The sequence below is a fragment of the Borostomias antarcticus genome (assembly GCF_949987555.1).
Source record: "Borostomias antarcticus genome assembly, contig: scaffold_127, whole genome shotgun sequence".
NCBI lineage: Eukaryota > Metazoa > Chordata > Actinopteri > Stomiiformes > Stomiidae > Borostomias > Borostomias antarcticus.
The window spans coordinates 310452-334458 of record NW_028175709.1 but is presented as its reverse complement, the minus strand read 5'-3'; the positions used below and the strand labels follow the sequence as shown (position 1 = coordinate 334458).

Sequence of the window (24007 nt, the reverse complement as noted above, 5' to 3'; positions counted from 1 at the left end):
AGAGAGGAGAGGCGGGAGGACCGCTTTTTGGCACTACTGGAGGCACTCGCCAAGAAATGATCATTTAGCTTTGTTTGTTTTGTTTGTCTTGTGTTGCAGCATGTTTAATTTTATTAGCTTCATTTGTTTGCTTAAAATGCCTCATTAAATGTTTCGACCAACTAACCTGTGCTTTCTTAGAGCTCAATCAGTCAAATATACTGTATCCTGAGTGTTGAATAATTGTTGACTGACGGGTAGCTTGGCCTCCACTGGACTTGAAATTGTCTTTCAAAGCATCCACACTTTTTCCTTCAAAGTTACAGGTGAAACTGGGACAAAGTGATGTGTGGATTACACAGTACACAATACACAAGTCATGATTGATCATTAGATGTAGTTATGATTGATCATTGGATTTATACATCACACGTGTTAAACAAAACATAATGCATAATGGTAGCTTGGGAAAATGAGGGTGACAATACAAAATGAAGAACAAATTAACAGGCATCAAGCTTGGTTTTGGTGAAGAAACAATGAGGTGTGATGCTGTGTATCCTAATGTTGGATCGTGTAATCGTGTTCTTGGAGAGCTGGAACACAGTCAAGTGGTGCAGACACTGCTGCAGCCAGGAGATCATCAAAGTAGAGCTGCAGGATGGGTGCATTGGGGTTCAACTGGCAATATGTTGTAGGGTGGACATCCTATGAATATGAGTATGGTGATTGAAGTGAAATGAATGGGAAATAAAAAGTTAACTTAATTGCATGAATGGTTTATTTCCAGTTTGAGATACAAGGACACTACATTACAACTGCAATGATCTGATTATATACTGTCACATATCAAAGTTAGTAAAATGTAGGTTCAGTCAACTAAGTTACACAACAGAATTGGCAATAATGTTTACATTGACGTTACTAAGTTAAATGTGAGGCTGCTTCACATGCAGACAGGACATAGAATGACAATGACTGAAATGCATTATGTAATTTTACTGACGTGGATAAATACCTTGATCAGGTTAAAATGTACAATTCAGTTCAAACTACATACATTGCAAAGGAACAACAGGAGAGCTCTTGTCCTCCGACGGTATTGGCGTCTCTGGCGTTCTCGTGCATCTGCAAGGGATTTACTGCGCCAACCATCTCGAATCTTGCGCGTCTCTGCGGACAGCTGTGGGCGAATGTCGCTTTATGGACTGCGACGGATGTGGTCAGCTTTCAGGGCGCAATGTTATGACAGAGTAGTATGTCCCAATTGGATGCCTACTGCTTGCAAAGTACGTACTTTCTGAGGGCAGCTGTAGTAGGTACTAGTAGTAAGTAGTAGAAGTATGCGATTCGGAACGCAGCCCTAGTCAAACATAGATCCAGGTGAGATAGTCAAACACAGATCCAGGTGAGATAGTCAGACACAGATCCAGGTGAGATAGTCAAACACAGATCCAGGTGAGATAGTCAGACACAGATCCAGGTGAGATAGTCAAACACAGATCCAGGTGAGATAGTCAAACACAGATCCTCAGAGGATGACCTATTTGTTTACACGAACACACCTGCCTCCTAATGCACTGCGTCCTAGCAACACCCTGACAACAGCCCAACCACACCCTAGCAACAGTAAGAAAAGTCCTCTCTCCTCTCTTTCAGATGCACATGGAAACACACGCATATGCATGCACGCGCACACACACAATGAATCCATCTTGACCCAACTTACCTTCTTCACTGATGCTATATTTCTGAATCAGCCACTCAATTATGTCATTGCCTAGCGAGAGGGAGAGAGAGAGAGAGGGAGAGAGAGAGAGAGAGGGAGAGAGAGAGAGAGAGAAAGAGGTGGGGAAGAGGAGAGGATGGAGAGCCAGACTGGTATAATGTCTCTGGGTGATACCTGATACCTTGCTCTATTGATCTACTCACCCTCTCTCTCTTCCTCTCTGTCTGTCTCCTACCTAATCTCTCAACCTCTCTTTCTGTCCCTCTATTCATCCATCCTCGCCTCCCTTTCTTTCTCCATCTCTCCCCAGGTATCAGAGTATGTCCCAATATCCATCTCTCTCCAGGTATCAGAGTATGTCCCAATATCCATCTCTCTCCAGGTATCAGAGTATGTCCCAATATCCATCTCTCTCCAGGTATCAGAGTATGTCCCAATATCCATCTCTCTCCAGGTATCAGAGTATGTCCCAATATCCATCTCTCTCCAGGTATCAGAGTATGTCCCAATATTCATCTCTGTATAATTCAGTACCAGTAGGTTAGCCCTCCCTGCCAACCACTCTCTCTCTTTCACAGACACACACACACACACATGCACATACACATGCACACACACACACATGCACACACACACACACGCGCGCACACACACACGCACACACACACACACACACACACACACACACACACACACACACCTACCTGTCATTGCATGAGGGATGACAGTGATGAGGAGCCGCTGGTTTCTCATCTTCATGCCTGGGTTAGGGTTAGGGTTAGGGTTAGGGTTATCCAGCCATGTCTGGATCCTGCATGGCCACAATAACCTTCTCCATCTGCGCACGCGGATGTAAAAATGTATGTAATTAATATACGAAAAATGTATATTAATTTAATAAGTATGTTGAACCATGCATGTAATGGAAGGTTTATTTGATACAATTGTGCCTTTGATATAGGGAGGGAAAGTAATCTTATCGCCCCATAGTGGTTTCTAATGCCGAAAGAATGAATGGGATTTCTCATAGACACGTCTTTTGAAAAATGATATCTTGGTCGATACCGAAAAGTTAGTAGAATTCCTTAAACGGCAAATACTTGGAGACAAACTTTATTGATTCTGGTGATCATAGTTGATTTTCAATCACAATCCGAATTATGAACATATTTTTCTTAAATTCCATTGACTTTGACTGGAGGAATGGAACAATTTCGAAAATTTGAAAGAAGGCGAAATACTGTTAGAAATTCTCACGGTTAGTAGGTTATTACTGTAAAGACACTCACAAGTTTTTGTTTTGATAACTTCACCGAAATGGCTTTGTAGTAATTATTAGAAAATCCGGTCGGAGTTTACATGTAAACTCCTCTCCGATAGGAACAAATCCGCTAGGGGCGCACAGGGTTAGGGTTAGGGCATGTTTTCACTTTCCCTCCCTGTCTATCATGTACCAACATGGTTAGGTTTATGATCTTGATGGGTTAGGGTTAGGGTTAGGGCATGTTTTCACTTTCCCTCCCTGTCTATCATGTACCAACATGGTTAGGTTTATGATCTTGATGGGTTAGGGTTAGGGCATGTTTTCACTTTCCCTCCCTGTCTGTCATGTACCAACATGGTTAGGTTTATGATCTTGATGGGTTAGGGTTAGGGTTAGGGCATGTTTTCACTTTCCCTCCCTGTCTGTCATGTACCAACATGGTTAGGTTTATGATCTTGATGGGTTAGGGTTAGGGTTAGGGCATGTTTTCACTTTCCCTCCCTGTCTGTCATGTACCAACATGGTTAGGTTTATGATCTTGATGGGTTAGGGTTAGGGTTAGGGCATGTTTTCACTTTCCCTCCCTGTCTGTCATGTACCAACATGGTTAGGTTTATGATCTTGATGGGTTAGGGTTAGGGTTAGGGTTAGGGCATGTTTTCACTTTCCCTCCCTGTCTGTCATGTACCAACATGGTTAGGTTTATGATCTTGATGGGTTAGGGTTAGGGTTAGGGTTAGGGCATGTTTTCACTTTCCCTCCCTGTCTGTCATGTACCAACATGGTTAGGTTTATGATCTTGATGGGTTAGGGTTAGGGTTAGGGTTAGGGTTAGGGCATGTTTTCACTTTCCCTCCCTGTCTGTCATGTACCAACATGGTTAGGTTTATGATCTTGATGCACTATAAACCGCTGTGGTGGCCAACATGTCTACCTGACCACCATCAGTGAAGGAAATACATTGTCCTACATTAGCACACTACTATGAGGGACTCGGCACATCTTTGATTACGGAATAACCACGAACATACCTCGACTGGTTTGGCTCCCCATCCACAAGGTGGAGTTACTGTGCTAGCCTTCTGGCCAACTAGAAATAGATAGATTTTTAACTGCCGTCCTGTTTGTCCCACTGAGGCATCCGTAGTCGCAGGAAGTAGGAGCGGTGTTGCGTGCGAGTTGTTTCTTTAGTTCTGCTCATGGATCTGTAATAGAACAGGTTCTGCTCATGGATCTGTAATATAACAGGTTCTGGGCACTCTGTCGGTCTGAGGTCTCCTTTCTATGTCAAATAGGTGAGAATTAGATCGGTAGCAAAACACTACAACCTCCTCTGTACTGTGTAACGAGCTGGCTAGCCTTAGCTAGCAGGGTGAGCTAGCTTAGCTGCATGTAGCCTCTTAACTGGCTGAGAGCCACTAGCAGCCACGTTAACAGCTGTAGCCTGTTGAGCTGGTTAACACTACCTAGTATAGCTGCATGGTTAACACTAGCTAGTATAGCTGCATGGTGAACACTAGCTAGTATAGCTGCATGGTTAACACTAGCTAGTATAGCTGCATGGTGAACACTAGCTAGTATAGCTGCATGGTTAACACTACCTAGTATAGCTGCATGGTGAACACTACCTAGTATAGCTGCATGGTTAACACTAGCTAGTATAGCTGCATGGTTAACACTAGCTAGTATAGCTGCATGGTGAACACTAGCTAGTATAGCTGCATGGTTAACACTACCTAGTATAGCTGCATGGTTAACACTAGCTAGTATAGCTGCATGGTGAACACTAGCTAGTATAGCTGCATGGTTAACACTACCTAGTATAGCTGCATGGTTAACACTACCTAGTATAGCTGCATGGTGAACACTACCTAGTATAGCTGCATGGTTAACACTAGCTAGTATAGCTGCATGGTGAACACTAGCTAGTATAGCTGCATGGTGAACACTACCTAGTATAGCTGCATGGTGAACACTACCTAGTATAGCTGCATGGTTAACACTAGCTAGTATAGCTGCATGGTTAACACTAGCTAGTATAGCTGCATGGTTAACACTACCTAGTATAGCTGCATGGTTAACACTACCTAGTATAGCTGCATGGTGAACACTAGCTAGTATAGCTGCATGGTGAACACTAGCTAGTATAGCTGCATGGTTAACACTACCTAGTATAGCTGCATGGTTAACACTAGCTAGTATAGCTGCATGGTGAACACTACCTAGTATAGCTGCATGGTTAACACTAGCTAGTATAGCTGCATGGTGAACACTACCTAGTATAGCTGCATGGTTAACACTACCTAGTATAGCTGCATGGTTAACACTACCTAGTATAGCTGCATGGTGAACACTAGCTAGTATAGCTGCATGGTGAACACTAGCTAGTATAGCTGCATGGTGAACACTACCTAGTATAGCTGCATGGTTAACACTAGCTAGTATAGCTGCATGGTTAACACTACCTAGTATAGCTGCATGTTTAACACTAGCTAGTATAGCTGCATGGTTAACACTACCTAGTATAGCTGCATGGTTAACACTACCTAGTATAGCTGCATGGTGAACACTACCTAGTATAGCTGCATGGTGAACACTACCTAGTATAGCTGCATGGTGAACACTACCTAGTATAGCTGCATGGTTAACACTAGCTAGTATAGCTGCATGGTTAACACTAGCTAGTATAGCTGCATGGTTAACACTAGCTAGTATAGCTGCATGTAGCCTCTGATGTATCGAGACTAACGTTTAGCTACTTTATCTAGTGCTAGCTAGGTAATAAGCAGCTATCTCGCTATGCATAGCCACTATCTAGCACTACCTCACGCAGCTGCATGTAGCCCTAACCCTAACCCTCTAACCCTAACCCTCTAACCCTAACCCTAACCCTCTAACCCTAACCCTCTAACCCTAACCCTCTAACCCTAACCCACTATCTAGCACTAACTCACGCAGCTGCATGTAGCCCTAACCCTAACCCTCTAACCCTAACCCTCTAACCCTAACCCACTATCTAGCACTACCTCACGCAGCTGCATGTAGCCCTAACCCTAACCCTCTAACCCTAACCCTAACCCTCTAACCCTAACCCTCTAACCCTAACCCACTATCTAGCACTAACTCACGCAGCTGCATGTAGCCCTAACCCTAACCCTCTAACCCTAACCCTCTAACCCTAACCCACTATCTAGCACTAACTCACGCAGCTGCATGTCGCCCTAACCCTAACCCTCTAACCCTAACCCTCTAACCCTCTAACCCTAACCCACTATCTAGCACTAACTCACGCAGCTGCATGTCGCCTAGCCTTCTTGCTTGGGTGAGCGTTCTAGCTAGCTAACGATAGAGGTTACACTAGCAGCAGTAGTACAAGCACAATGAAGATGAAGACTCAATCAAATATAGAGGTTACACTAGCAGCAGTAGTACAAGCACAATGAAGATGAAGACTCAATCAAATATAGAGGTTACACTAGCAGCAGTAGTACAAGCACAATGAAGATGAAGACTCAATCAAATATAGAGGTTACACTAGCAGCAGTAGTACAAGCACAATGAAGATGAAGACTCAATCAAATATATAGGTTACACTAGCAGCAGTAGTACAAGCACAATGAAGATGAAGACTCAATCAAATTGAACATATAAAATATACAAGAAATCCAAATATACACGAGGGCAAATACATGTTTGTAACAGAACGATTCCTTAGCATGCCTAGATTGCGTAAACATGCACAAGCTGTGCAAGATTCAAGCATCAGTCAAGAAAGTGGTACACCATGTTGGTAATTGTACAAGTCCTATCCAAAGAGCCTGAACGCCTTAGCTCGTCACGGCCAGGATTCGGTTTAATTTGTTATCATGACTAGGGTTAGCCTTCTGACCCTATCCTGGTCTAATGAGCTCACATTCAGTTTCACTCCGCAGATCAGTCTGGCCTCCATCCTGTCTAGCTTGTTGTGATTGCTAGGTTAGAGTTAGCTTGGTGTCATTGCTAGGTTAGAGTTAGCTTGGTGTCATTGCTAGGTTAGAGTTAGCTTGGTGTCATTGCTAGGTTAGAGTTAGCTTGGTGTCATTGCTAGGTTAGAGTTAGCTTGGTGTCATTGCTAGGTGAGAGTTAGCTTGGTGTCATTGCTAGGTTAGAGTTAGCTTGGTGTCATTGCTAGGTTAGAGTTAGCTTGGTGTCATTGCTAGGTTAGAGTTAGCTTGGTGTCATTGCTAGGTTAGGGTTAGCTTGGTGTCATTGCTAGGTTAGAGTTAGCTTGGTGTCATTGCTAGGTTAGAGTTAGCTTGGTGTCATTGCTAGGTTAGGGTTAGCTTGTGATTGCTAGGTTAGAGTTAGCTTGGTGTCATTGCTAGGTTAGAGTTAGCTTGGTGTCATTGCTAGGTTAGGGTTAGCTTGTGATTGCTAGGTAAGAGTTAGATTGGTGTCATTGCTAGGTTAGAGTTAGCTTGGTGTCATTGCTAGGTAAGAGTTAGCTTGGTGTCATTGCTAGGTTAGAGTTAGCTTGGTGTCATTGCTAGGTTAGAGTTAGCTTGGTGTCATTGCTAGGTTAGAGTTAGCTTGGTGTCATTGCTAGGTTAGAGTTAGCTTGGTGTCATTGCTAGGTTAGAGTTAGCTTGTTGTGATTGCTAGGTTAGAGTTAGCTTGGTGTCATTGCTAGGTTAGAGTTAGCTTGGTGTCATTGCTAGGTTAGAGTTAGCTTGGTGTCATTGCTAGGTAAGAGTTAGCTTGGTGTCATTGCTAGGTAAGAGTTAGCTTGGTGTCATTGCTAGGTTAGAGTTAGCTTGGTGTCATTGCTAGGTTAGAGTTAGCTTGGTGTCATTGCTAGGTTAGAGTTAGCTTGGTGTCATTGCTAGGTTAGAGTTAGCTTGTTGTGATTGCTAGGTTAGAGTTAGCTTGGTGTCATTGCTAGGTTAGAGTTAGCTTGTTGTGATTGCTAGGTTAGAGTTAGCTTGTTGTGATTGCTAGGTTAGAGTTAGCTTGGTGTCATTGCTAGGTTAGAGTTAGCTTGGTGTCATTGCTAGGTTAGAGTTAGCTTGGTGTCATTGCTAGGTTAGAGTTAGCTTGGTGTCATTGCTAGGTTAGAGTTAGCTTGTTGTGATTGCTAGGTTAGAGTTAGCTTGGTGTCATTGCTAGGTTAGAGTTAGCTTGGTGTCATTGCTAGGTGAGAGTTAGCTTGGTGTCATTGCTAGGTTAGAGTTAGCTTGGTGTCATTGCTAGGTTAGAGTTAGCTTGGTGTCATTGCTAGGTTAGAGTTAGCTTGGTGTCATTGCTAGGTTAGAGTTAGCTTGGTGTCATTGCTAGGTTAGAGTTAGCTTGGTGTCATTGCTAGGTTAGAGTTAGCTTGGTGTCATTGCTAGGTTAGAGTTAGCTTGGTGTCATTGCTAGGTTAGAGTTAGCTTGGTGTCATTGCTAGGTTAGGGTTAGCTTGGTGTCATTGCTAGGTAGGAGTTAGCTTGGTGTCATTGCTAGGTTAGAGTTAGCTTGTTGTGATTGCTAGGTTAGAGTTAGCTTGGTGTCATTGCTAGGTAGGAGTTAGCTTGGTGTCATTGCTAGGTTAGAGTTAGCTTGGTGTCATTGCTAGGTTAGAGTTAGCTTGGTGTCATTGCTAGGTTAGAGTTAGCTTGGTGTCATTGCTAGGTTAGAGTTAGCTTGGTGTCATTGCTAGGTAGGAGTTAGCTTGGTGTCATTGCTAGGTTAGAGTTAGCTTGGTGTCATTGCTAGGTTAGAGTTAGCTTGGTGTCATTGCTAGGTTAGAGTGAGCTTGGTGTCATTGCTAGGTTAGAGTTAGCTTGGTGTCATTGCTAGGTTAGAGTTAGCTTGGTGTCATTGCTAGGTAGGAGTTAGGTTGGTGTCATTGCTAGGTTAGGGTTAGCTTGGTGTCATTGCTAGGTTAGAGTTAGCTTGGTGTCATTGCTAGGTTAGAGTTAGCTTGGTGTCATTGCTAGGTTAGAGTTAGCTTGGTGTCATTGCTAGGTAGGAGTTAGGTTGGTGTCATTGCTAGGTTAGGGTTAGCTTGTTGTCATTGCTAGGTTAGAGTTAGCTTGGTGTCATTGCTAGGTTAGAGTTAGCTTGGTGTCATTGCTAGGTTAGGGTTAGCTTGGTGTCATTGCTAGGTTAGGGTTAGCTTGGTGTCATTGCTAGTTTAGGGTTAGCTTGGTGTCATTGCTAGGTTAGGGTTAGCTTGGTGTCATTGCCAGGTTAGGGGGGAGTAATCTCATGGTGTCTGAACTTTCTCTGTAGCCATGGGTGACATACGTCAGTCTCTGCTACGCCGTGATTCACTGAGTGCTGCAAAGGAGGTGCTCTATCACCTGGACATCTACCTCAGTGGCCAGGTGCAGACAAGCCCCGCCCCAACTGTAGATACAGACACTCTGGAGCTGGTGGAGGAGTTCATTCTCCATGCGCCCAAGGACAGACACACCCCGCCCAGGGTAAAGCGCACACACACACACGCACACTCAGCCCAGAGTTACACACCCTACACACTCTGTACAGATATACATTTACTGACTTTGCTTTTGGCTGTCCATCGTTGCTGGAGATGTCACTTCCACAGAGGCTAGCTACCATTGCTGATGGCCACACACACAGTCATGAAGACTACAGTAATGCACATTCCTGACTAAAGCTCCTGTCACGTGTGTGTGTGTGTGTGTGTGTGTGTGTGTGTGTGTGTGTGTGTGTGTGTGTGCGCGTGTGTGTGCGTGTGTGTGTGTGTGTGTGTTTAGAGGATGAGTGCTCTCCAGGAGCTGCAGCTTCTAGAGATCATGTGCAGCTGTTTCCAGGAACAGAGCCGCGACGCTGTCCGACAGCTCATCTTCTCCGCCCTCTTCAATCTCCAAGGCAACCAGGCCGACGACAGCCGCATGGCGTTGCTATGCAAGCTGGTCTCCATGGCAATTGCTGTAGGCAGAGTCTCCATCCTGGAGTGTGCTGCTACCTGGTTACAGGTGAGAACACAGACCTAACCCTACCTGGTTACAGGTGAGAACCCAGACCTAACCCTACGTGTGTGTGTGTGTGTGTGTGTGTGTGTGTGTGTGTGTGTGTGTGTGTGTGTGTGTGTGTGTGTGTGTGTGTGTGTGTGTGCGCGCGCGCATGCGTGCGCTCCAGAGGAGCCACCGTGTGTGTTGTGTGCGTTTAGCCAGGGTTCTGGTGGATGACTACTGCAGTTTGGTCCCAGGCTCCGTTCCCACGCTGCAGAACATCCACAGTTCCTCCCCTCGCTTCTGCTGCCAGTTCATCACCGCCGTAACCACCCTCTACGACCTTTCCTCAGGTGAACCCCTGACCTCCGACCTCCACACTGATCTCTGAACCCCACCCTAAACCTCTGCACTTCACTCTGACCTCTGAACTGCACCTTGCCCTCTAAACTCTACCCTAACCTCTGAACTTCACCCTGACCTCTAAACTCCACCCTGACCTCTGAACTCGGGGGCTGCAGTGGCTCCGGAGGTAGAGAGGGTCGTCCAATGACCGCAGGGTCGGGGGTTCGAATCCTGTCTCCTCCTGTCCACATGTCGAAGTGTCCTTGCATGGCAGCTGCCACCATTGGTGTGTGTGTGTGTGTGTGTCAATGAAAGGCCATTGTAAAGCGCTTTGGATAAAAGTGCTATATAAGTGCAGTCCATTTACCATTACCTCTAAATTCCTCCCAGACCTCTGAACTCCACCTTGACCTCTCACCTCCACCCAGACCTCTGAACTCCACCTTGACCTCTCACCTCCACCCAGACCTCTGAACTCCACCCAGACCTCTGAACTCCACCCAGACCTCTGAACTCCACCCTGACCTCTGAACTCCACCCAGACCTCTGAACTCCACCCAGACCTCTAAACTCCACCCAGACCTCTGAACTCCACCTTGACCTCTAAACTCCACCCTGACCTCTAATCTCCACCCAGACCTCTGAACTCCACCTTGACCTCTCACCTCCACCCAGACCTCTGAACTCCACCTTGACCTCTCACCTCCACCCAGACCTCTGAACTCCACCTTGACCTCTCACCTCCACCCAGACCTCTGAACTCCACCTTGACCTCTCACCTCCACCCAGACCTCTGAACTCCACCTTGACCTCTCACCTCCACCCAGACCTCTGAACTCCACCTTGACCTCTCACCTCCACCCAGACCTCTGAACTCCACCCAGACCTCTAAATTCCTCCCAGACCTCTGAACTCCACCTTGACCTCTGAACTCCACCCAGACCTCTGAACTCCACCTTGACCTCTAAACTCCACCCAGACCTCTGAACTCCACCTTGACCTCTAAACTCCACCCAGACCTCTGAACTCCACCTTGACCTCTGAACTCCACCTTGACCTCTGAACTCCACCCAGACCTCTGAACTCCACCTTGACCTCTAAACTCCACCCAGACCTCTGAACTCCACCTTGACCTCTCAACTCCACCCAGACCTCTGAACTCCACCCAGACCTCTGAACTCCACCTTGACCTCTAAACTCCACCCAGACCTCTGAACTCCACCTTGACCTCTGAACTCCACCTTGACCTCTGAACTCCACCTTAACTCCAGACCTCTAAACTCCACCCTGACCTCTGAACTCCACCTTGACCTCTAAACTCCACCCAGACCTCTGAACTCCACCTTGACCTCTGAACTCCACCTTAACTCCAGACCTCTAAACTCCACCCTGACCTCTGAACTCCACCCTGACCTCTAAAATCCACCCTGACCTCTTGTCTACGTGTGTGTGTGTGTGTGTGTGTGTGTGTGTGTGTGTGTGTGTGTGTGTGTGTGTGTGTGTGTGTAGAGGAGCTGTGTCCTCCAGTAGACCTTCTCCAGATGGTGGTGTCCTGGCTGCAGGAGGACCCTCGGCTTGTCCTCATCACCTTCCTCAGCACGCCCATCATTGCCAGCCAGCCAATCGGCTCTCTTGACCTCACTCCCCTTGCGGGGCTGGTGCGCTGGTGTGTCAAAGCCCCATTGGCCTACAAACGGGACAGGAAGCAGAGCCTGACCAATGTGACTGCAGAGCCTGAGCCAGATGTGGGGCCCCTGTTCTCTGCTCTGCATCTGAGTGTCCTTCAGGTGTGTGTATGTCTGTCTGTGTCTGTTTGTGTGTGTCTGTGTGAGTGAGTGAATGTGTGTGTGTGAGTCAGTGTTTGTGTGTTTGTGAGTGACACTATAACAATATGTGTGTGTATGTATATGTATGTATATATATATATATATATATATATATATACATACATACATACATACACACACACACACACATATACACACACACAGGTGCATCTCAGAAAATTGGAATATTGTGAAAAGTCCATTATTTTCCGTAACTTATTTCAAAGAGTGAAACTTTCATGTATTCTAGATCCATTACACAAAGTGAAATATTTCAAGCCTTTTTTGTTTTAATCTTTTTGATTGTACAGTATGTTCAGTATGTTAATTTATACACTCAATACTTGGGTGGTACTTGTATACTTGGTGGGGACCTTTTGTACAAATTACTGCATCAACGTGGAGCGTGGAATGGAGGCAATAAGCCTTGACATTTCACTACGTGTAATGAACTATGATATATGAAAGTTTCACTTTTTGAATTGAATTACAGAAAATAATGAACTTTACACAATATTCACATTTTCTGAGATGCACCTGTATATAGCCTACTGCTCAAAAAAATTAAGGGAACACTTACGGTACTGACATTTATGCCGTTGTTAGGCTATCAACGCTATAGAGTGCCTAAGAGGAAGCAGGAAGGAAAAAATCTGAAAAAATATAAATGGTAGTGAATGGCCAGAGATTAATCATTTATTGATCCTGTTTGAATTGTCGTGACCATTACATATGATGTTTGTCAATTTAAAACATACATTTTACTCATCTCTGTTAACTCTCAAGTTAGCTAATATTAGCTAGCTGACATTACACTCATTAAATACTCAACAAAACCTTGTAAAGCCGATCCCGCATGCCAGCTCTTACAGAACTGACTAACTCTCCTTTTGCATTCCTGCAGCTCAACATGGCCAGACTAATAGTGATTTTCACCTCTTTTCGTCATTTTGAACTCAGGAATAACTGCCTTACAATTTTAAGACAAATTGTGTTTTTCTTGACTTGCAAAATTGTGTTCTAAATTGACAAACGTGATGGTCATGGCACAATTCAAACGGGATCAATAAATTATGTTTATCGCCGTTGACTAGCGTACATATTTTTTCTGAAATGAGGTCCCATGGGACGGCTCTTCTGCTTCCACTCAGGCACTCTATCTTCATTTCATTTCAAGCCTTTATTTCACCTCGGGGATCCACTGAGGGAGACCCTCATTTTCGGTGGAGCCGAGTTCATAAGAGTAAACATATACAGCTCAATATACAGACAAATAAATAGGATAAAACAATACACATTACATAACATCAAGTAAAACAATTACACAAAGAAACAAAATGGTCCTCAGCCAAGTCCTTAAAAAGTTGATAGGATGTGAGAGAGTCTAGCTTAAGTGTTCTGTAGTAGGTTCCAGGCATGTGGAGCAGCAAATGAAAAGGCAGTTTTACCAAGCTCTGTTCTAGTACAAGGAACCTCAAGAACAAGCCAAGCATTCGAGCGAGTAGGGTAGGGATTGACATACTGGGTTAACAACCTGGAGATGTAAGGAGGCAGTTTACCTACAAGTGCTTTAAAGATGTACGACAACCAGTGTGTATTTCGCCTCATTTCAAGGGATGACCAACCAACCATGTCATATGAAAGGCAGTGAGTATTATAACTCACCTGTAATAAATAAGGGCGGAGTGATGAACTGAATCAAGTGGCTTTAATGTTGAAGATGCTGCATGTCTATAAATCACATCACCATAATCTAAAACAGATAAGAATGTTGCTTCCACAATTCCTTTTCTACTAAACATGGGAAAGCATGATTTGATTTTTGTACAAGAAGCCAATCTTTTGACGCAGCTTACTGGCAAGGTTATCTACATGATATTTAAAACTGAGTTTATGATCAATCCATATACCAAGATATTTGTACTCCAATGCCAGAGCCTTTTAATGTCTATACAAAAACTGTCCAGATCAATATCTTTGGTATTCGTAAATAACATAAATTTAGGCTACTTGCATTTAGCACAAGTAAGATTGAAGAGTGCTTCTTGTAGCGCAGTCTTCCTGTATCTGCAGTCTATCAGTAGCCAGTTGTACAGAATCTGCTACACAGCATATCTTCAGCATAAAAATTGACATGGCAGTTATTTAATGCAGAGGCCATATCATTTATGTACAGAGTAAAAAGGACTGGACCAAAAATCAAACCAAAATCGAAATCTTGTTTTATAAACACAACAAAGGTCCCAACTCCAGGTCTAAAGAAACGTTAGCTTTCACCTCAGTTTCACGTGCCATTTCTAGTCAACTCTAACATTGGCTAAGCTAGCTAATGTTTAGCTAGTAATAAACCTTTTGAATTATACCATTAGTGTATCATGCAGCTACAAAAGGATCTAAAAGAGCTATCTTAGTTAGCTAACAAGGAGACTATGCTCTAGCCTAGTTGCTGGGACTGAAATCGTTAACAAAGCAAAATAGCTAAGTGAGGGTTAAGCTCTAAGTGAGCTAGTTAGATGTAGCTAGTATAGTCTACAGCCAAAGAGTTAGAGAGGCTAGCTCGCTAGCTTCTTAACTTAAGCTTGTCAGCTATTCTAGCTGTTCTATGAACATCCATTTGGCTGGAGACCTATAAGTAGCTAGTGTGCTACTAGCACTAGCAAACATTAGCTGGCTGTGTTTTGCTTTGTTCGTGATTTCAGTCTAGGGCAACGAGGCTGCTCGTACACAATACCTAATGTAGGATAACATTCTCTCTCGGTCGTCCTCGGATGAACCCTCCCTCCAGCAGTATGTCCTCCATGCATGCACCAGTACTTTACAAAAACATCCAATGTTTCCAATGTATAAGTCCCTCTTGTGTCTGAATGAATACAACTAGCTTGGCTATCATTCAAACAAAAACCTAAAGCTACCTTCCCCAACTAGCTTGGCTCAAACAAAAACATAGCTTCCTTATAGGAGATGGGCAAGTAGACTAACATTACTCTTGTTTACTTTTTACCCGCATCGCTTGATTTGTCTGCTGCGCAGGATGCAGTGGCGGGGAAAAATACTGGGAGAATCTATCAATTTTCAATTTCTGTAATTAATTAATCGCTATTAAAGCAACCCAACAGAGGATGTGGTATTTTTGCGATTTGGTGCCCCCTCCAGGTTCCCTGGCATTAACTGATGTAAAACGGCTAGCCCAACCTAGCTAGATTACATGCATCCTCATATATTCACAGCTAACACAGCCAAGCATCAAGCAATTTCAACATAAGACATAGCTACCTACAGCTGGACGAAATTGTTGAATGCGATTAATGTTTGCATAATTCATTTATCTAATTAACACATGAAATTGACAGCCCTAATACACACACACACACACACACACACACATTTAACATTACTTGTTCTCAGGTATGAGTGTGTATAGATATATAATGTTTCCTGTTCTTCAGATGTGTGTGTGAGTCTGTGTGTATTTGTGAGTTAGTGAGTGCAGGTGTGTATATATATATATGTAATGTGTCCTCTTCATTCCTGTTCTTCAGATGTGTATGTGAGTCTGTGTGTGTATTTGTGAGTTAGTGAGTGCAGGTGTGTGTATATATATATATATATGTAATGTGTCCTCTTCATTCCTGTTCTTCAGATGTGTGTGTGAGTCTGTGTGTGTATTTGTGAGTTAGTGAGTGCAGGTGTGTATATATATATATATATATGTGACCGCCGCTGGTAATTTGGTCCTCAACTAGGCAAAGGTCATTTTTCAGTTTTTTACAGATTATGAAAGTGCAGATTGTAAGCTTTCAAATGAGGTCTCATACATTGAAATCTGAACATAGTTGAAGAAGATATGCTTATTTGAATGCTAGTACTGCCAAATCAACTTAGCTGAGAAATCCCCCTCCAAAGTTCTCCAACATTTTCACACCTCTGACTGCCAGGTAATGGGCGTGAACAATAGCCTGGTAACCGCACCCCCAGCCACTCCCCCATTGGACGATCTGTCATTATCTGTCAGAGTGGCTGTCAACTTGGGGTATTGTCTGTCAGAGTGGCTGTCAACTTGGGGTATTACCTGAGAGTGGCTGCCAAGTGGGGTGCTTTCTCACTGATGACCCCACACTCTTTGAGTCAGTATTAATCTTGTTCTTAACTGCATTCACAACACAATATAAGATGAAGTTCAAATTTAACGTTCTTTATTGTCACATACATGATATAAAGTAGAAGCATAAGTAGTAAAGTGTACAAAAAAAGGCAACAGTCTAAGTGTTAAAGTGTACAGTCAGTTGTATGTTGAATAGACAAGGTGCATAGTGTTCATTGTGATCAAGTGTACAACAAAGTAATAACAGTCCCCAGCTCAATACTCAAGGTAATAACAACAGTACTCGGCTCAGTATTCAATAGTCTGACAATGCAGTCTGTGCAAGTGTGGGCAAGTCTGTGCAAGAGAACAAGCAACGCTTCAGTATACAAACAGGAAAAGGCTGTGGCCTTTCTCCTGCAGTGCTGTCCGTCCTGATGATCTGCAGTGAATCTACAAGCGGACAGTCTTGTTCTGAGCTGCTGTGGAGTTTGGCGGGGGACATGTGGCGTCTCGTCCCTCATCAGAACAGAACTCTCTGATCTTGTCAAAGAGATACGTCTGTCTGGCCATGTCCAGTCCGGGTGGGGCTTGCACAAAAATACCTTCTCTGGGGGGCAGGACATCAGGCTTGCGCAGCAGCTGAAACTCGACTGCCGGTGCATCACGGTGTTCTCTGGCCACAACCATGCCAGGTCTCTCAGCATCAAAACTTCAATAGAATAGAAGGAAGAAAGTACATTAAACTATTGCCCACAGTACTGGCACTCCATATAGATAAAATAGTACCAGAATGTGTTGATTAAATAGACTAGCTAATGCATGATAGGATGAACGTATTCTCACCTGCTGTGCAAAATCAAAGCTGTAGTGCATAGTGATCTTCTTGCTGGCTGGTATGAAGGGAGAGCTGCAATTCCTTACAAGCTGGAGCTTGTTTTTGCTCATCCTGTAACCAAAACAAAGAAAAAGGTGTCAGACTACCATACCTCTCATGCTCTCTCATTCTGTTTCTCTCTATAATATAGCTAACTAGCTAGATATTAGCTGCCTCGCTGGCTAGTTTAGGAACAAAGGGCTAGCTCAGCTAACTAACATGTTAGCTAACGTTAGCTAGCTAGCCTTTGTTAGTTAGTGCTAGTGCCTTTGTTATGCTAGCTAGACTTAGTCACTTGTTTAGAAAGGAGCTACTGCTAAACGACTAACGTTAATGTAATGTAAACAGCACAGATAGTATAAAGATCAGCTTACCCCAAAGCAAAGGAGAATGCTTGGCCGCAGACAACAGTTGATACAGTCATCTCTGTATCACAGGTCATCAAGAATAAAACTCCGTATACGAACGAGTCCTGCTCTGCTGGAGTTTTAGCTGCTCTTAAAACTCTTTCCATGTCCTGGATGCCATCCCCGTCTTCTCTTTAGCAAAAGCTGTAGCATCCATGGTTTAACTTGGGACTGAATGTAAACAAAGCCGGCGTGTTGGGGAAGGATGGGGGCGGAGAACCCGGAAGCAATAGCCAATGAAACCAAATCATGCTAATCGATCTCCCGCCCCCAAACCCGGCTCGAAATCAGCTAAAAACGAGCTTAGTTTGCAGACTAATTAAACGTATTTCTTGAACCTAAAACTGTTGTCTGTTATAGTAAGTAGGTTCTTCACAACTTCAACTTTGGTAATACACAAAAAAACAAAAAACAAAAAACAAAGTTTTTTTTAGTTATTTTGCCCCCTAGCGCATTTCGGGGTTTGCCGAGTTGCGGACCAAATCACCAGCCGCTGTCACATATATATATATGTTATGTGTCCTCTTCAGATGTGTGTGTGAGTCTGTGTGTGTATTTGTGAGTTAGTGAGTGCAGGTGTGTGTGTATATATATATATATATATATATATATATATATGTAATGTGTCCTCTTCAGATGTGTGTGTGAGTCTGTGTGTGTATTTGTGAGTTAGTGAGTGCAGGTGGGTGTATGTGTATATATATGTAATGTGTCCTCTTCATTCCTGTTCTTCAGGTGTGTGTGTGAGTCTGTGTGTATTTGTGAGTTAGTGAGTGCAGGTGTGTGTGTATATATATATATATATATGTAATTTGTCCTCTTCAGGTGTTGTTGCTCCTCCCGGCGGTCCTGACTGAGAAAGGCATTCTGGGTCGTTTGGCTCTACTCCAGCTTGACCAGCTGTCCTCGCTGACCTCTGACCTCTGTCACCTGTTGGAGCACACACACACCCAGCCTGAGGCACATGTAGATACACGCAGTCACAGCGACACCCAGGCCCAGCTGAGCATTGATAGACTGGCCCAGGCACTGCAGGTCTCCATGGCAGCTGGAGCTCTGCTCTCCTCTAGAGGTGAGGGGGGGGGGGGTGATGCTCTCTAGAGGGGAGATGACGAATGCAACATTTGTTTGGTGCGGTATAGGCCTTATTATAGTTAGGCCATCGACATACGGAATCATTACTATGATAAGCCTAATAGGCTTGTGTCATGTTGTGTTATCTGTCACAGACAAATCCAAAGCAATGCAGACATTATTTAGTGATTAGGCTACGGTGGTGATGGATTATGTTTAAACTGTGTGACACATTGGAGGGTTTCTGGCAGCGACCGATGTATTTATTATTCAATATGTCTTGCGTTTCGCAGACTTTCCCCGAGTTTCTTCCCTCTGCCATCGGAGTCGTGTTTTCCCGTTTCTCCAGAAACTTGCTTATCGTAGTTACGGGAGGGTCGGAGTGTGCGTAGAGTTGTGCACACCTTCCGCCAACTTATCATTAAGCTAGTTTTTTATAAATACCGAAAGTTGCATTGAAAGTTGCTCAGCATGGGTTACGCACGCTTTTGTACTTACGCAACATTTATAAATGAGGCCCCTGGTGTTCTTAAATGCTCTTGATTTGGTATGATGTCATATCCTGTCCATTTCCTCCCCAGAGGAGCTGAGGGCGCTATGTTCCCGCCTTCCGCATAACAAGTGAGTCTATAACCATGGCAACCCAAAACACATGTTCATACACAGCCTACGGCCACACTAGTCTAACATGTCTCTCTTTCTACATTAGTCTAACATGTCTCTCTTTCTACACTAGTCTAACATGTCTCTCTTTCTACACTAGTCTAACATGTCTCTCTTTCTACACTAGTCTAACATGTCTCTCTTTTTACACTAGTCTAACATGTCTCTCTCTACACTAGTATAACATGTCTCTCTTTCTACACTAGTCTAACATGTCTCTCTTTCTACACTAGTCTAACATGTCTCTCTTTCTACATAAGTCTAACATGTCTCTCTTTCTACACTAGTCTAACATGTCTCTCTTTCTACACTAGTCTAACATGTCTCTCTTTCTACACTAGTCTAACATGTCTCTCTTTCTACATTAGTCTAATGTCTCTCTTTCTACACTAGTCTAACATGTCTCTCTCTCTACACTAGTCTAACATGTCTCTCTTTCTACACTAGTCTAACATGTCTCTCTCTCTACACTAGTCTAACATGTCTCTCTTTCTACACTAGTCTAACATGTCTCTCTTTCTACACTAGTCTAACATGTCTCTCTTTCTACACTAGTCTAACATGTCTCTCTCTCTACACTAGTCTAACATGTCTCTCTCTCTACACTAGTCTAACATGTCTCTCTCTCTACACTAGTCTAACATGTCTCTCTACACTAGTCTAACATGTCTCTCTTTCTACATAAGTCTAACATGTCTCTCTTTCTACATTAGTCTAACATGTCTCTCTTTCTACACTAGTCTAACATGTCTCTCTTTCTACACTAGTCTAACATGTCTCTCTTTCTACACTAGTCTAACATGTCTCTCTCTCTACACTAGTCTAACATGTCTCTCTTTCTACACTAGTCTAACATGTCTCTCTCTCTACACTAGTCTAACATGTCTCTCTTTCTACACTAGTCTAACATGTCTCTCTTTCTACACTAGTCTAACATGTCTCTCTTTCTACACTAGTCTAACATGTCTCTCTTTCTACATTAGTCTAACATGTCTCTCTTTCTACACTAGTCTAACATGTCTCTCTTTCTACGCTAGTCTAACATGTCTCTCTTTCTACACTAGTCTAACATGTCTCTCTTTCTACACTAGTCTAACATGTCTCTCTTTCTACACTAGTCTAACATGTCTCTCTTTCTACACTAGTCTAACATGTCTCTCTTTCTACGCTAGTCTAACATGTCTCTCTTTCTACACTAGTCTAACATGTCTCTCTCTCTACACTAGTCTAACATGTCTCTCTTTCTACACTAGTCTAACATGTCTGTCTCTCTACACTAGTCTAACATGTCTCTCTCTCTACACTAGTCTAACATGTCTCTCTACACTAGTCTAACATGTCTCTCTTTCTACACTAGTCTAACATGTCTCTCTTTCTACATTAGTCTAACATGTCTCTCTTTCTACACTAGTCTAACATGTCTCTCTCTCTACACTAGTCTAACATGTCTCTCTTTCTACACTAGTCTAACATGTCTCTTTCTACACTAGTCTAACATGTCTCTCTCTCTACACTAGTCTAACATGTCTCTCTCTCTACACTAGTCTAACATGTCTCTCTCTCTACACTAGTCTAACATGTCTCTCTCTCTACACTAGTCTAACATGTATCTCTTTCTACATAAGTCTAACATGTCTCTCTTTCTACATTAGTCTAACATGTCTCTCTTTCTACACTAGTCTAACATGTCTCTCTTTCTACACTAGTCTAACATGTCTCTCTTTCTACACTAGTCTAACATGTCTCTCTTTCTACACTAGTCTAACATGTCTCTCTCTACACTAGTATAACATGTCTCTCTTTCTACACTAGTCTAACATGTCTCTCTTTCTACACTAGTCTAACATGTCTCTCTTTCTACATAAGTCTAACATGTCTCTCTTTCTACACTAGTCTAACATGTCTCTCTTTCTACACTAGTCTAACATGTCTCTCTTTCTACATTAGTCTAATGTCTCTCTTTCTACACTAGTCTAACATGTCTCTCTCTCTACACTAGTCTAACATGTCTCTCTTTCTACACTAGTCTAACATGTCTCTCTCTCTACACTAGTCTAACATGTCTCTCTTTCTACACTAGTCTAACATGTCTCTCTTTCTACACTAGTCTAACATGTCTCTCTCTCTACACTAGTCTAACATGTCTCTCTTTCTACACTAGTCTAACATGTCTCTCTTTCTACACTAGTCTAACATGTCTCTCTTTCTACACTAGTCTAACATGTCTCTCTTTCTACACTAGTCTAACATGTCTCTCTTTCTACACTAGTCTAACATGTCTCTCTCTACACTAGTCTAACATGTCTCTCTTTCTACATTAGTCTAACATGTCTCTCTCTCTACACTAGTCTAACATGTCTCTCTCTCTACACTAGTCTAACATGTCTCTCTTTCTACATTAGTCTAACATGTCTCTCTTTCTACACTAGTCTAACATGTCTCTCTTTCTACACTAGTCTAACATGTCTCTCTTTCTACACTAGTCTAACATGTCTCTCTCTACACTAGTCTAACATGTCTCTCTTTCTACACTAGTCTAACATGTCTCTCTTTCTACATTAGTCTAACATGTCTCTCTTTCTACACTAGTCTAACATGTCTCTCTTTCTACACTAGTCTAACATGTCTCTCTCTCTACACTAGTCTAACATGTCTCTCTCTCTACACTAGTCTAACATGTTTCTCTACACTAGTCTAACATGTCTCTCTTTCTACATAAGTCTAACATGTCTCTCTTTCTACATTAGTCTAACATGTCTCTCTTTCTACACTAGTCTAACATGTCTCTCTTTCTACACTAGTCTAACATGTCTCTCTTTCTACACTAGTCTAACATGTCTCTCTTTCTACACTAGTCTAACATGTCTCTCTCTACACTAGTATAACATGTATCTCTTTCTACACTAGTCTAACATGTCTCTCTTTCTACACTAGTCTAACATGTCTCTCTTTCTACACTAGTCTAACATGTCTCTCTCTCTACACTAGTCTAACATGTCTCTCTTTCTACACTAGTCTAACATGTCTCTCTCTACACTAGTCTAACATGTCTCTCTCTACACTAGTCTAACATGTCTCTCTTTCTACATTAGTCTAACATGTCTCTCTTTCTACACTAGTCTAACATGTCTCTCTTTCTACGCTAGTCTAACATGTCTCTCTTTCTACACTAGTCTAACATGTCTCTCTCTACACTAGTCTAACATGTCTCTCTTTCTACACTAGTCTAACATGTCTCTCTCTCTACACTAGTCTAACATGTCTCTCTTTCTACATTAGTCTAACATGTCTCTCTTTCTACACTAGTCTAACATGTCTCTCTCTCTACACTAGTCTAACATGTCTCTCTTTCTACACTAGTCTAACATGTCTCTCTCTCTACACTAGTCTAACATGTCTCTCTCTCTACACTAGTCTAACATGTCTCTCTTTCTACATTAGTCTAACATGTCTCTCTTTCTACACTAGTCTAACATGTCTCTCTCTCTACACTAGTCTAACATGTCTCTCTCTCTACACTAGTCTAACATGTCTCTCTTTCTACACTAGTCTAACATGTCTCTCTTTCTACACTAGTCTAACATGTCTCTCTTTCTACACTAGTCTAACATGTCTCTCTTTCTACACTAGTCTAACATGTCTCTCTCTCTACACTAGTCTAACATGTCTCTCTTTCTACACTAGTCTAACATGTCTCTCTTTCTACACTAGTCTAACATGTCTCTCTTTCTACACTAGTCTAACATGTCTCTCTTTCTACACTAGTCTAACATGTCTCTCTTTCTACATTAGTCTAACATGTCTCTCTTTCTACACTAGTCTAACATGTCTCTCTCTCTACACTAGTCTAACATGTCTCTCTTTCTACACTAGTCTAACATGTGTCTCTTTCTACACTAGTCTAACATGTCTGTCTCTCTACACTAGTCGAACATGTCTCTCTCTCTACACTAGTCTAACATGTCTCTCTTTCTACACTAGTCTAACATGTCTCTCTTTCTACACTAGTCTAACATGTCTCTCTTTCTACATAAGTCTAACATGTCTCTCTTTCTACATTAGTCTAACATGTCTCTCTTTCTACACTAGTCTAACATGTCTCTCTCTCTACACTAGTCTAACATGTCTCTCTTTCTACACTAGTCTAACATGTCTCTCTCTACACTAGTCTAACATGTCTCTCTTTCTACACTAGTCTAACATGTCTCTCTCTCTACACTAGTCTAACATGTCTCTCTCTTTGCTCTCTCCAGTTTGCTCCAGCTGGTGATGTCAGGCCCGGTGCAGCAGACCGGGTTCTACCCCCACATCCACACTCCTCCTCTGGGATACAGCCCCCGGCCCTCCCCCCTGCCCCCTCACCCCTCTCCTCCTCTGGGATACAGCCCCCGGCCCTCCCCCCTGCCCCCTCACCCCTCTTTCTCCCCTCAGCCATTTCTTCCAGCCATGACCTATCCCTACCATCCCAGCCATTAAACAACCCTAACCCTTAAAGTGTGTGTTTGTGTGAGAGAAAGAGAGAGAGAGAGTGTGTGTGTGTGTTTGACTGACCTACTCACTGAGTGTGTGTGTGTGTGTGCACGCGTGTGTATGTGAGTGAGGGAGAGAATATTTTGATGTTCTGAATGTTATATAAGAGGAGTTTATCGGAGTTTGTTACTGTGATGATGATGATGATGACAAATATAAATAATTTTCTATATTCTTTCTACTGTAAAGTGTTTTTCTCTAAAGCTGGGTTCACACAGAACGGTCAAGACTGTTCTAGCTGGGTTTTATTTTATCTGCCCTCTGTTTTAAACTGAAATTCTACATATTTTA

General features: G+C 43.0%; 1 protein-coding gene across 2 annotated transcripts; it reads left to right on the top strand.

The window, feature by feature from the left end:
- Positions 1 to 4128: 4128 nt before the first annotated feature.
- Positions 4129 to 23705, top strand: LOC311329269 (integrator complex subunit 15-like). 2 transcript variants are annotated; one of them, XM_084463139.1, is made up of 8 exons: positions 4129 to 4267; positions 9225 to 9418; positions 9716 to 9937; positions 10101 to 10266; positions 11768 to 12045; positions 18275 to 18521; positions 19105 to 19144; positions 23440 to 23705. In XM_084463139.1, the coding sequence occupies exons 2-8, from the start codon at positions 9227 to 9229 to the stop codon at positions 23660 to 23662; spliced, it is 1368 nt and encodes a 455-aa protein (XP_084319265.1). In that variant the 5' UTR covers positions 4129 to 4267; positions 9225 to 9226; the 3' UTR covers positions 23663 to 23705. The 2 variants fall into 2 exon arrangements, with proteins under 2 accessions (XP_084319265.1, XP_084319266.1); XM_084463140.1 differs by lacking the exon at positions 4129 to 4267 and having other exon boundaries at positions 9048 to 9418.
- Positions 23706 to 24007: the final 302 nt, after the last annotated feature.